The sequence below is a fragment of the Taeniopygia guttata genome, chromosome 28, assembly GCF_048771995.1.
Source record: "Taeniopygia guttata chromosome 28, bTaeGut7.mat, whole genome shotgun sequence".
Taxonomy (NCBI): domain Eukaryota; kingdom Metazoa; phylum Chordata; class Aves; order Passeriformes; family Estrildidae; genus Taeniopygia; species Taeniopygia guttata.
In genome coordinates this window covers 4,113,355-4,127,302 of record NC_133053.1, presented here as the reverse complement: position 1 = coordinate 4,127,302, position 13,948 = coordinate 4,113,355, and the positions used below count along the sequence as shown (strand labels likewise).

The following is a 13,948-nucleotide window of genomic DNA, read 5'->3' as shown; positions in this document are numbered from 1 at the left end:
GTGCCGGTGCCACCCGTGTCACACCGCCCGGCCCGGGGGTCCCGTCCCCGCGCGTGGGGGTGGTGGGGGGGGCCGCGGGAGCGCGCGCGAGGCCGCGGGAGCGCGCACGGTGCGGGGGCAGCTGAGGACAGGGGGAGGGAGGGGAGGGAAGGGAAGGGGGGAGGGACCGCGGGGCCGCGCCCGCCCCTCTCCCCGCCCGCCCCCTCCCCGCGTCTGTCGCGTCGCTCGGGCCCGGCCCGGCCCGGCCCCGGCGCCTCATTGTGCTTCGCCTCACGCCGGCCCAAGATGGCGGCGGCGCCCGAGAGCCCCGCGAGCCGCCAACGACAATAGAGGGAGGGACGGGACCCGCCGCCCCCCCGGCACCGGCCGCCCCTCCCCGCCGCTCCCGCCGCCCCCCGCCCGCCGCACCGCGCCCACGCCCCCGGCCCGGCCCGGCCGCCGCACCCCGCCCCGGCCGGCCCCTCTAGCATGGTGCGGGGCCGCCGCCGCCTCGTCCTCCCGCTGCCGACATGGGCGAGAGGCTGGAGCTGCGGCTGAAGTCGCCCGTGGGAGCCGAGCCCGCCGTGTACCCCTGGCCGCTGCCCGTCTACGTGAGTATGGCCCGGCCCCGCACCTGCCCCGCGCCCTGTCAGCGCCCCCGGCCCTGCCCCGGCCCTGGCAGCCGCCGGGCGATCCCTCAGCGCCGGCCCTCCCCGGGATCCGTCGGGATGATCGCCCCCCGTGCGGGAACCCTCCCGCAGCCCCGGCCCCGGGTGCCGCCGCCGCTCGCCTGGAAGTCAAATCCCCAATTTCATTTTATAATTGGTTGACTAAACCGAAGGGCGGGGAGGAGGAGGACTGGTTAATGAAAAGTTTTCGTGTTTTCCTCGCGCTGGGCTCGTGTAACCGGTTAACAACCGGTGCTGCTGCGAGCGGGGTGGAATCCAGGCATTCTGGATGAGGGAATAGCGCTTAAATTATGAATGGCCTCGGGTGGTCGTGGGGACCCCAGGACCGGCCGCAGAGTGGGAATAAACAGCGGCCAGCGGCGGCCGTGGGTCTGGAGGCAGCGCCGGTGTCTGGGGCTGCCGCCAGTCCCCTCCAGCCGTGCCCTTGGAGCTCCCCTTTTATTTATCCCGAGGAAAATTCGAGCCAGCCGCAATCCTCGTGCTTCCAAATAAAATGTCACTTGTCCTTGCTTAGCTACCGAGCGGCGTTTTTCCTTAACTTGGCTGACTTTCTCCCGAGCCCGGACGAGCGATGTGTGACCTTGATAACAATGTCCATGTTCAAATTAGTGACAATCCCACGAGAGGCGAAAGGCTCCGGGGAGGGTATTTTTGGATGTGTGTAGGCTTCCTATCCACCCTTGAGCAATTTCTCTCCCTAACTGCGTGTAGCCCCTCGGAGCACAGTTTGCAAAGGCAAAACGTCTCTCTGTATGTTTACTTGGCGCAGGCACTGTTGATTATCCCTGCGTTCCAGGCTGTGCTGTTGTACGTGAGCCGTTTCCCGGCGAGAACACGCTGGGACGCACAGGCTGGGGCAGCTGATACTGCTGATGTTGTTGCTCGCTTTGGCAATCGCTTGTGTGTGAGTGATTAGGACTATATCGCTCGTGGCAGGGGGAGACGGCTGCCTGCTCCAATCTGCCGCCTGCCTTTCGGGGCTGCTGCTGTAGCCGTGCCTTTCCAAAACATCCTCCATGCAGTGCTGTTCCCGGCGTGTCTCCCAGCACACACTGGTTAAACGCAGCCTTTCCTGTTTGGGCAGCTCTGTCAGTGTTGGCGGGCGCGCGCTCTGCTCAAATTGTCAGAAACTGAAAGTACAAGCGATGACCGGGTTCGGTTTTCCTCGCCAAATATTAACTCGTGCCCCCCCTCCACCTCCCTCTCCGAACGGGTTGTGTGAAGCGGAGGTTAAAGATTACGCGGGATAGAGATTGTTCTAGGAGGGAGAGATGGTTTTATGTCTGTTCGCAGAGACTCCTGCGGGCTTAAAAACCGAAAAACCGAACTCCCCGCCCTTTATTAAGGGTGAAACGTGTGTTTTTCAGCCTTGGAAATAAGGATTTAGTTGGTCTGGGAAAACTTGAGCAGTTGTTTTTGAGGATGGCAGAATAAACCGAATTTCTTCTCAGTTAATCAGAAATGCGGATGGTGGTGGTGGTGTTGGGCGGGGGGTGTGTGTTGTGTGTGTGTGTGATCCCCCCCATGTACTGAGAAATACCACAAACCCCAAACATCCTGCCCTTAAACCGTCCGCTTGGCATCGCCAGCTTTCCCAGAGTAATTCCCGAGTGGATGTTCCACCCGGAGCCGAGCAGCATCGCGCCGCGGGGAGCTGCGGGGAGCGGAGCGCAGCGTGCTCGCACACACGCACGGCTCCGGCTGAACCCTGGGGCTCTGCAAACAAATCCCTGTGTCCGTGGCAGCGCTTGGCCTGCTGACATCGTGCTCTGCTGAACTGCAGCCGCGCTTTCCCCGCGCTGGCGCGGCCCCGAGCTGCCGGCAGAGCTCGGCTCGCTTTGACGTAAGCAGAACATTTCTTAGTTTCACCGCCCGTGGTTCCGAGGAAGCAAGGTGGGATAGCTGAGGGGAGAAAAAAAGAAACCCACACCACGCTGATTCGAGGAGTTTTATTTAGCAGCGTTCTGGTTGCTTCCTGTTGTACTCTGTGAGACGTGTTTTCCGAGGAGGGCTGTAGGGAAAGGGAACGGGAAACTCACGGTCCCGGCAGGTTATTTTTGGTGAGAGCAGCAGCAGTGGCAGGGAGTCATCTTTCCCAACATCCGAGGCTCTGTAGTGTCAACCTGCTGCGTGCCCGGGCTCCGTGGTGTGATGTAACCCTGCCTTGAGTAACTTGGCTATTTTTATGCTCTTACTACATCTTAAATTAGCGGCGTCAGTGTTGCTGCGTTGAAGGCTGGTCTCTCTTATTAATGGACGTCTGGGTTAATACCGTGTCTCTTTATTGCTGGGCTGCTGCTTATTTCGTGTATAATAGGAAAAGTGGGGTCTCTCCAGACTGCTGAGTCCGGATAATAGCCCGGCTGACAACCCTGTGCTTGTTGGGATGCTAAAAGAGCCGGGGAGGCTGATGTGAAACATGTATTTCCCTCCGAGTCTAATTAGGGCCGTGGGAGGAGAGAGAGCGGCGGCGGTGGTGCAGCTCCAGCCTCCCACTGGCTTCCACACAAAACTGAAAGTGCGGCTCCTTCCCCCGCCTTCCGCCGCCTCAAAGGAAAGGCCACGGTGCCCTAATGAAGCCGTGGTGAGCCGTGCTGGCCGTGCCACACTGTGATGAGTAAGTTGAATAGTGCATGGTGAGTAATCTCTCCTCATGACTCACAAAATATTTTCTGATGTTGACCTCTGTTTTTGTGACTGCCCCGCTTAATCAGAGCTGAAGTGAGTGTACTCTTTTGTGTGCTGGTTAACTCCTCGGCTCCCACGTATCTGCCCCACTTTTTGCTGGTGCCAGGTATCAAGAGGACCCAGGGATATGGTGTTAAAATTTTAATTTTGATACTACAAAAGATACAGGCCTGGATAAAGGAAGTATTTGGGTGAGAGATCATAATTATTTGACCTAACCAGTCTTAAATAGTCTGCTGCTGGTGGAGGATGGCATTTGCAGTCATACTTCAAGTGTCGCTAAGCATAACTTGGTACTCATCATTTAGATCTGAAGAGTTCAAGGGGTGAAGTCCCGTTGTGTAGTTTTAAGACTTGCAGATATTTGGTTTTATTCCCTGAGAATTTTTCTTAAAATGGTTCTTTCTCTTGTCTCTGACTTCTACTATAGTTAAATTTGAGTATGGATTAGGTTTAAATGTAGAGATTTTTCGTTTTATACCACAGTAAGGCCTGCCTGATCTGTGAGGTGTCTCAGGTTGTACTTTGAACTCCTGACAAGTTCCTGTGTAAAATTGCAGGCTGTTGTGTGTGCAGGAGTGAGAAAGGGCTTGGGGTGTTGTGGGGTGGATCAGTGTTACAGTCTGGTCTGGCAGGGTTCTGCTGATCTATGTGTGGCACCAGAGAGGGATTGCTTGCACAGAGAGCTGAGCAACAGGAGGTTCAGAGCTGCTGAAGCTGATAGTTGTCCCCAAAATCCATGTTTGCTGGGCTGCACCCTGTTGCAGCAGGGAGTTGGTGAATGGAAAAGCCTGTTTGCAGTCTGTCAAAGAGAGGAAGGACGCTGTTCTTCATTCATTTGCTCTCCTTAAGGCCTGCACTGCAGGCTGGCAGTGCTCAGTGTCAGTGGGGACAGGAGGCACAGCCAGGTGCTGAGGGAGGCCCTGCCTGTGCAGGGCTCTTGTGGCACCGAGTCCTTGGCCCTGCTGGCTGCAGGTGACTCTGCCTGCCATGTTCAATAGGGTGCAAGTCCCTTCCAGGTCCAGAATGAGCCATGTGCCTCTTGTGCTCTGTTCCCTGCTGGGTGGCATTCCCATGGAAGGCCCTGCAAGTATCTGTATGCATCAGGTTGTTGTGGGTTGTGTTCCCCTCCCCCTGTTGGACCGGGGGCTGAGTTGTGACAGCACCTGGGAACTCCTCCTGCAGCCCCTGGGGATCCCTGTAGGGTTGTACTCTGGGTAAAGGATCACAGAATCATGGACTGGTTTGCCTGGGAAGGGACCTTAAAGTTCATCTTGTTCCACTCCCTTCCACGATTTCAGGTTGCTCCAAATCCTGTCTAAGTTGGCCTTGGCACTTTCATGGATGGGGCAACCACAGCTGCTCTGGACAACCTGTGCAGGGCCTCACCACCCTCAGGGAAAAAAATTATCTTCTGTCCTATTTACCATATGGCAATACCATTTTTTTTTTTTTTTCATCTACCGATTTTATTCCCTTCTTCCAGCCTTTGACTGTCCCAGGAGGGGACAGTCCTGGTCGTGCCACTGTGCACATCTTACCAGGGTGAGGTGCCTCTGCCCTGAGCTGCTGGAGCTTAAACCTCCAAATCAGCACCTGTGATGAGAAGTCTGGCTTGAATAATTAATTTATTTGTTTGTGCTCCTCATCATTACTGCTGACTTTCCACTCAGCTGTGATGGCAAGAAAATGCTCATTTTCTAATTGAGTGTTGTCAGAGCATCACCCTACACCTGGAGGTGTGTGCGTGGCTGCTACTGGGAGTAATGGGATACAAGCTTCTTACTACTAGATGTTTTACAGGTGGGAGGGTACAGAGTGTGGGTTTTGGTTTATTTTCTCTCTGCTGTTGAGATCCAGCTGATACCATTCTGTCACCAAAGGAATGTGCAGGGAGACCTCAAGGGCAGGGAGTGTTAATGAAAATCACAGCCCAGCGGGGATTGTCACCTTTGAAATTAAAGATCAACGGTGGAGATGAATAACAAACCTTGTCTGAGAATTTAATCCTCTTTTTTTGTGCCTGTCACTCAGCTTTCCTGGGAAGAGTTTCTGTGATGCCTGGCTGTGACTTCCCAGGCATCCAGGCAGGTGTGAGGGTGCCATAGAATGGTGCTGTAGATGATTTTGGGAAGGACCTAAAGAAAACCTGTATTGTTCCCTTGGGGTTGGAGCTGCCCTGCTGCTGAGGGTGGTCCTGTGCATCCTCTGCCACAGATTCATCCTATGGGGTCCTTATTCCATACCCCACTGCCCTCCTGTGGGATGAGCTGATGGAAGGTTTTTCCCTGGGACCAGCCTGAGCTGGAGGGGGAAGGTGAAGCCCCCCTGATCCTCCCTGCGGTTGGGAGTGTTGGTGCCTGTGGAGCTGTGTGTGGGGCGGCTGTGGGAACGGGATCGTTGGAAGTATCTGGGCTGGAAAAAAAATGTTGCAGTGTTTTCAGAGGCGGCCCCCCGCCCTGCTCTGTGAAATGTGAGTCAGGTTCTGCCCGGGGCAGCCCTACAAAGGAGGCAGAGGAGGAAACTGTTGCTCTGCCTTTGCCAGGCAAAAACCTCCTCACCCCCTGAGTAATCGCCCAGAAATTCGGCTGAGTCCGGGGGGGTTTTCCCTGTTGCTGCAGCTTGTTGGGAAATGCTTGTGGGGATGACTAATCACTTAGCAAAAGCTTGTCTAGTGAAGGAAAGGTTTGAACACTTGAGCACAGTTCCGATTTCTCAGCGCCTCTCTCTCTTTGCTTGCCCTCCCCAGTTGTAAAAACACCTGGAGTGGGGAGAGCATGAAGCTGGGAAATACTGACTCAGTCATTTCAAAAGCACTCGGGTTCCTCTGCCGCCTAGCAGATCACAGAGCTGGCACAGTTACATCACTTTTCCTGCCCTTTTCCCCAGTGCCACAGGGACTTAAGGATGTGCTCTTGGGGGGCACAAGAGCCCTACAGCGTTAATTGTGCAGCACGTGGGCAGCACAGAAGAGCAGTTTCCTTCTGGGCTTTACCCTTTGAAGTAGAACTTGCCCTGAGTGACAGTCGGTGCTTGTTCAATTCTCAAACTCCTTTGTTCCAAGCCCTGACCCGTTGGATACAAGATAAATCATGAGTTCAGTTAGCAGATATTTTTTTTTTTTTTGGTCCAGATTGAAAAGTGGAAGTTGGTCTCTTGTCTTGCATCTTAAGGACCACACTAGTATTTATTTTATTATATAACTGATTTATCTGAAAGGCAACTGTTGAAAGACAGAGTAGCTGTCCAAAATTGCTTGTTTTCCCCCTTTCATTCGTCAGCAGATGAGTGAGGATTAATGTTCTTGTCCAGGCCAAAGTTCCAGCCCAGGCAATTCAAATTTATCTACCAAAAATTCACCCATCAGCTCCAGTTGGACACAGCACTGAAAGCTTTCAGTGTGCCAAGGGAAATCCATGCTCCCACATGCAGCTCCAGCTCTTGTCCTTCATGGCAGCCTTATTATATATGGAGATGATTATCCTTTCAAGTCTCAGATACGGGACTGAATTGTGTTGCCTCTGGGAATTTAGGCAAAATATCTTACCTCTTGGTATGTGAGATTTATGGGGGATTTAATCACCCTTCTCCCCAGACATCCATATGTCTACTTTTGTGCTCTTCCTTCTTTCTTTTCCCCCTTTCTCATTTATTTGCTTTTTTCCCTTTCTGCTTTGAGTTAACCTTTAACAGTGTGATTAAAGTTTTGCACTGTAATGATCAACACCAGGATCAGGGGTGGGGTGATTTTTTTTTTGTCACTTACAGTGTCTTTTATCACAGATTGATAATCATAAATTGTCTCAATATATTTTTGCTTAAATTATTTTCTGCTTCCTAACAGAAGGAGGAAAAGTTCACGTTAGGAATTGTGAACATGTTTACTTTCATGGTAATTATTAAAGACAAAACTAACTCTGAAGAGGAACAAGAAATAAAACTGAATAGAAAAGTTGGGCACATGCTGCTAGAGCTATCGAATGAAGTAGGGACTATTTTTAGAGCATAGGAAGAGGGTGAGTATATTTTACAGCAGGAAATGATGCTTTCATAGATAGGAGCAGATCAGTGAATAACGAAAAAGTTCCTGTTCAGAGTACTTTGGTTTGTTCATTTCATGAGTGAATGAGAGTTTTCTAAAAATTTACACTGAAAGGACTTTGTAGTGTTGGATGAAAAGTCTAAGGAACTACTGAAGACAAAATGAAGCATTGGAAAACTTTTCTGAACCAAATCCTGGAGAAAGTTCTGAATTAAGTTTCTTAGTAAAAATGAATGGGTTTTAATTTTCTGTGTACTGTGAAGGGCAGCTTTCTGAGATTATGTAATTAATGTCTCATTTACTTTGAGCTCAGCAATATTATTAATATTTGGCACTTCTAAAATTCTAACAACTGTGAGCTTTTGAGGCTTCTCATTCATTCCTCAGCTGGATTCCCACTGGCTGCAGGTGGTTCTCTCTGGTTCCCACATCTGTTGACAACCAGACCTGGGAGATCAGGTGCTGGCTCGGGGTGGCCTCTAACCTCTGGGGCTGAGTTTAGAGTCTTTGTGGATTTAGCTTGGCTTCCACCCCTGCTCATTACAGCAAACAGTAATTTGAAATTCTGCAGTCTGTGAAGAATGCATTGTAATATTGTAGGGTCATTTATATGTCTTTACAGTAAAAGCTTGTGGAAATGGTTGGTGGCTGGAAGTTGATGTCTGCTGTTCAGAACCTCCACTGGATCACTGCTGTGTTCCACAAGTTGAAGCTTATAAAGGAAAACCCATATGTATTCTTCCTTTTTTATTTTTATTTTTTTACCTAACAAAACTTCACACCCAGTGAGCTTCAGAAAGAGTACAAGATTTTACTGCTAATTTCTGTAATGTGGAATATTTATGTGTGTTAAGAAGGAGCAGAATTTCTGAGCTGTCCAAGACTGAGTTACCTTTACAGAATATAAAGTGGTTATTTAAGCTGTTGTATCCCCAGTTTTCCTTGCAGGAGATGGAGCTCAGGTTGTGCCATGAGCTTCCTCCCAGCTCCCACTGAGGGTGTGGGAAGACCCTGGGCTTGAGAAGGAGATGGTGGCTGCTTTCAGTACCAACAATTTTGGGACTGTTTGTTGATTTCTTCCCTTGGGTTCTGTGTGCAGGTTTGTTTCTGGCAGTGTGATGATCAGAGATGTCTCATGCTCTCCTGTCCTGCTTGGGTTTCCCTGCTAGCACAGCTGGGGCTCCTGGGGGGGGTGCAGGTCTGCAGCTGGGACATCTGCAGGTAGAAATTACTCTTGTCATCTCTGTTCCCTTGTGCTGAGCTGCTCTCACCCTTGGAGAGCAGTGTTTGTGAACTGGGCTGGGTTGAAAGGGAACAGAGCCAAAACCCCACAAAGGTTTGGTTTTAGTTCAGGCCTCCCCTGCCTTTGCTGTGTGCGAGTACAGGCACTGCTGGCCCAGAGCAGGAGGTGATTTTTGGGGAAGTGGTGGCAGGGCAGGTGGCTGGGTGGGGTTAAACCGTCTGTGAAATGGTGGCAGGGCTGCCTTCCTCTGTTTCAGGGAGTGAGAGCCCAGCAGTTCCCTCTGTCCCAGAACAAGCAGTGCTGGATTCTCGTGCATGTGCACATGGGATCACCGCAGCATCTGCCCCCTGCCTGCAGCTGCCTTGGTGTGGGCAGGATGTGTGTCACTGCCTAAAACACACCTGGGAGGGCAGTAGGACACACCAGTGAATTGCTGTTTTACCAAAATAATTGCATCCTCTATGTGTTCTGTTTATGTTAGAATACATGATGTTACTTATTCTAACATAAACGTTATTTTAAGCTGGTTTTTTTGCATAGTGGAATTACTTCTTTTGTCTGGCTCATCCTGCTGTGGCTGTCCTGTGTGCCTCCAACACTCCTGCAGGCTGATTGCATGTTAATGAATTGACCCAGCCCCTCCTGCACGTACCAGGGGAACCATTCCCTCCTGCATCTGTGCAGTGTCCGTAGCAACAGTTGGGATTGCTGCATGGAAAGGCAAAACTGTGTTACTGTGCTTGAAGCAGCAGCAGTGAAAGTGCAATCCCTGTTGCAACCATGCTAAAATCATTATCCAGAGCAGTTTGGATCTTCTTTCTCAATGCCTGTTTCCTTTGTTAGTTTATTTTGGAGCTTGGACCAACCTTTTCTTTTCATTTAAATGTCCTTATGTAGCCATTAAGGAAGCCATAGTGACCACTATGTTTTCCAGTTGGTTTTGTGTGACAGTAACCTAGAAACTACTGAAACTACCTCAGGCTTTTATGCCTCTTGCTGTGTGGGAGATGGGCTTCAAAATGCAGTCTTGGGAGCTCTTCCTTCCCTTGCCTTTTCTTCCCTGAAACTGGGAGAAAAAGATGGTCTTCTCTGCAGGAGATCTCTTTTTATACATTCTAATAAAAATGTATTCTTGTGAATGTCCTTATGCTTTCTTGATTAAGGGAATAACAGTAATTGGGTGGTTCAGAGGAGGCTTTTGGTCCTTGTCTCTTGTGGTAAGAAAAATTGTGCCATGGTTGTTGCTATGGAAGCTAAAATGGCACAATCTTGATTTGGGATAAAATCTGGTAACATTAAACCAAGTCCTGCTATCCAATATGGAATACTGCATGGAACAGGCTTTCCCTTTCCCTTACTCAATGCTTGATTGGCATTTAAACACAAGGCAAACACCTGAAAATGCTAAGTGGCGGGAGGCAGAGCTGGCAGGACATGGAGCCTGAGATCCTCCCTTCTTGAGCAGTTCCTGGCTGCTGCAGTGGCTGGAAGTGCTTTGGCTTTTCAGAGACTCTTGTGACCCTCTTGTGTTCAGGGTGCTGGCCATGGACGTTCCCTGGCCAGGGGGACGGTGCTGGTGGGTCTCTCTAGGTGGTTTAAGTGAAATTAAACCCTGTGGGAGGAGGAACACAAACTTGTGACAGGCTGAAACCCCTGGTTTGTGAGAGCATCTGTGTGCCATGCAGAATGCTGGATCTTTCCTGGCTCCCAGGGAAGCTGCAGTGGCTCATGTTGCCATTCCTGGTGTCCAGAGAAACCCTTATCGTCCTCCCCAGATGGAAGGAAGCAAGGGGCTTGAAAGAGGCACTTGTCCCACCAGCCTTCTGCAAGATTGATTGGCTTTTCCTAATCCATCTTTTTGATCTCTGCTAACCATCTTGTCTGCAGCTGTAACATCCTTTCCTTTGGATTTACGGACTGCTGCCTGGGGAGAGAGAGCTGCCACTGCAGGCAGGCAAGCTGTTGTTTAAAGCCAGGGGCTGGTGGGACTGACCTCTTTTGTTTTGCAAGTTAAATGGGTCATGTGGAGATCAGAATTTGACAAATCCCAATGACTTCTGTTAATCCATGAGTGGGGTCAGTGTCCAGGAGTTGGGAGGAGCTGGTGTTACATTGGAGGCTGGAAGTGTATCCAGGCAGGTCATTAAAAGGTACACAAGGTTGCCATTGAATTATTTGTAACTGACTTGTTTCAGCTTTGGTTTAACACATCTGGCAGACCGGGGAAAGCTGTAGGAGATCTGTCCCTCCCGCTCTGCCCCTGCTTGACCACAGCTGCTTTTCACATTTCTGAAGAGCTGCTTTGGTCCCTGGCCTGTGCTTAGGGGAGGAAGCATGGTCTGGTGAGCCAGAACTGGCTCTGAAAGGGCAAGGGTTGCTTTGCTGTGGGACAGTTTAGTCTGGGCAGCCAAAGCTATGCCCAGATATGTTCCTGACAATTAAGGATATGATAAGGGGTCATAAAAGTCTGTGTGGTGCTGGGAGAGTGAAAGATTGAAGGGCCCTGAGCTGTATTTATTTCTTTTTTGCAAGAGCTTATCCAGGTTTTCACCGCATTTGTTGGCTGCTCAGGTCTGTAGGCTTTTTGTGCTACCTTTTCACTACTTGTGAAGATGATGTGGTCCTACAAAGATGCCTCTTTCAGAGAATCATGGAATCCCAGATTTGGGTTGGAAGGGGCCTTAAACTCATCCAGTACCACTCTTGCAGGGACATCTTCCACTATCCCAGGGTGCTCCAAGCCCTGTCCAGCCTGAATGTGGCATGGCTTGGCATGTGGGGAAGTAAAATTTAGAAAAATATGGTGTTCACCCTCAAGCCCCAGTTTAGGCTTACCCCAAGGCTAGGCACAGTTTTGTAAGAAGAATTCAAATAAAAAAAAGATGTAAATTTGGAAGGGCACTGGAGTGGTCTTTCTTGCCTGCAGGCAGTGCTGGCTGCCCAATTTAACTGAACAAATTCTTTGTGTTTGAGGATGGAAACCAGAACATTTAAAACTGTTGCTTTAGGTTACAGATCCATTTTAGACTATGGATTGTTGCACTGTAGGTTAACTGTTCTGTACAAACACACCCAGGAGTCTGGGATATGGTAGTGGATCACAGAATTAAATCAAAATATTGCCATTTAAGTATCATAAGGGATGTTAGTTTGAAGATTTTATGTAACCAAAGCAGCCACACCTGGAGAAGGGGTATAGGGGTTTGTGCTCAGGGAGAATTACAAACCCTTCCAGCAGCCAACTTGTGACAAAAATGTTTCCAGCTCTAATTTATACCTTACCTTGCTCTTGAAGAGTGTTCTGTAGAAATGTCTGATTTGGCTGTTTTTAGTAGGAATTTGGTGCTTTGTAGGAGAAAGCTGTGCACAGATAACTGAGCTGGGGCTGGTGCTGATCATGTCATGCACGCTGTCATCTCTTGGGGCTATTATTGGGGTATTATTTGGGCTGCTTTAGTTTTCTCACCCTGGTGGCAGAGGAAGAGCTGTGAGTGCTGCTGAGTCCTTGAATATCCTGAGCTGGGAGGGACCCCCAGGGATCATCAGCCCAGCCCCTGTCCCTGCACAGACCCCCCAACACCCCCACCCTGAGCAGCCCTGAGAGCGCTGTCCAAACGCTCCTGCAGCTCTGGCAGCCTCGGGGCCATTCCCTGGGGAGCCTGGGCAGTGCCCAGCACGCTGAGTTCTGGTCATATTGGTGATTTTAAATTTTAATTTAACAAACAAAGAATGTGATTATAGAAATGGATAATGATTGCTTCAATATGCATATTTGGAAAAAGCTTTTGGGCACTGTCTTATTCGGATTTCAAATCACACATTAGGGCTTCTCATATATGCAAAATAAAAAATGTCTCTTTTATGAGGAGATGAAGGGAAAGATTGAACTCTTAAAAATTGCTCTGTGGTTCAACCTGCATGGCCTGAAGGCCAACAGGAGAACTCAGCTCTGTATGTGTGGGACAGGAGCTCTGCGTGCTGGGGGCACTGGCGTGCTCAGTTACAGCAGTGGGACTGTTCCTGGCCCCAAACTCTTGTGCTCAGAGTTGTAGGAATGTGTGGCTGGAGAAACCTGTTGTAAGAATTAAAAGGATGAAGCTGTTCAGTCCTGCTGGCTGAAACTGCTCCACTGTTTTCCATAGAATATGTTGGATGCTCTTTGATGTGACTTTTGACAAAGTGTCTGCTTTCTTTCTGTTATTTTTTCGAATGAAATATCTTGGCAAAATCTGTTGAACTTTCTCTGGGAACTCATGTTTTAATTTAAAATTCAGCATTTAGGTTGAAGACTAGAACTCTGTGAAAAGTTCAGCTGGAGAGGGTTGGCTGCAACAACTCAATGTGTGTTTAAGTTTGGTTTGTTTAAAACTCGTGAAGAGCTTTGGGCAGTCTCAATAATTACTGTAGACTGCAACTCTTTACTTTAAATACTTTCCACGTTAAAGAGATAAGGTTGATTGTGAAAGGCTTCCATTTATGTGGCTCAGAAGATTCCAAGGGCCTCTCAGACAACATGAGTACAGGAACATTGGAAAGTACATGCAGGCCAGGAGCAGCACGTAGTGCTCCATCCCCTCCAGTGCAGGGAGGAGGGAGGGAGGGAGCCTGGAGTGGGAGGAGGGTGAATGGAGCTGCTCTTTGTGACAGGGAGCACCGTGGTGGCATCATCTCGTGATTGGGAACAGAACACAGAGGCTGCTTGAGCTCCCAAAAGGCTCCTGCACGTGGGATTTTCCAGGATTGATGGAGTGTGTGGGAGGCTCTTCCCCAGGAGCTTCCACTGCCAAAGCCCTGTGGCTGTCAGAGTCCAGCATGACACACGAGCACAACCTGCCTGCAACCTGAGTCATGGGCACTGTAGCTGGGAAAAATAATATAAACCCCCTGAACTGAGCCAAAACCTTCAAACTCAGAGCTCTGGTTGAACGGGAGAAGCTTCAGGCCACCTTTGGGGGTGCAGGGTTGGCTCTTGGCTGAGCAGGGTGGGGCTGATCAGGCTGCTGGTGCTGCAGCAGAGCAGGAGTCACCATCCATCCTCCCAGGCTGCTGGGTTCAGTGTTCATCCATCCCCTGGGGCTCTGAAGGATCCAGGTTCAAGCCGCTGCCCCCAGCTCTACTGTGTGTCTGACCTGCACACTGCATCTGCTTGGGGTGGTGATGGAGCAGGGTCAGGATTTGGGGGGGGTTCTCTGGGAAATGGATTTGTAGAGAACTTTCAAAGTTTGATAGAAGGTTTATATATAGTATGTATTTGTATATAAACTTGGAGATAAATGCTGACTTAGAAATGCCATTGAACAAGACATT

General features: G+C 50.0%; 1 protein-coding gene across 5 annotated transcripts in view; it reads left to right on the top strand.

Annotated features, from left to right (window-relative positions):
* Positions 1-381: 381 nt before the first annotated feature.
* Positions 382-13,948, top strand: part of DOT1L (DOT1 like histone lysine methyltransferase) — an 80,069-nt gene continuing 66,502 nt past the window's right edge. For 4 of the 5 annotated variants that reach the window (XM_012571264.5, XM_041711002.2, XM_041711000.2 and 1 more), the window contains exon 1: positions 382-590. In XM_012571264.5, the coding sequence (XP_012426718.5) occupies positions 510-590 (81 nt within the window). In that variant the 5' untranslated portion in view covers positions 382-509. Of the gene's footprint in view, positions 591-3,181; positions 3,286-13,948 lie in introns of those variants that run through there. The other variant, XM_072919500.1, reaches the window with a different exon arrangement.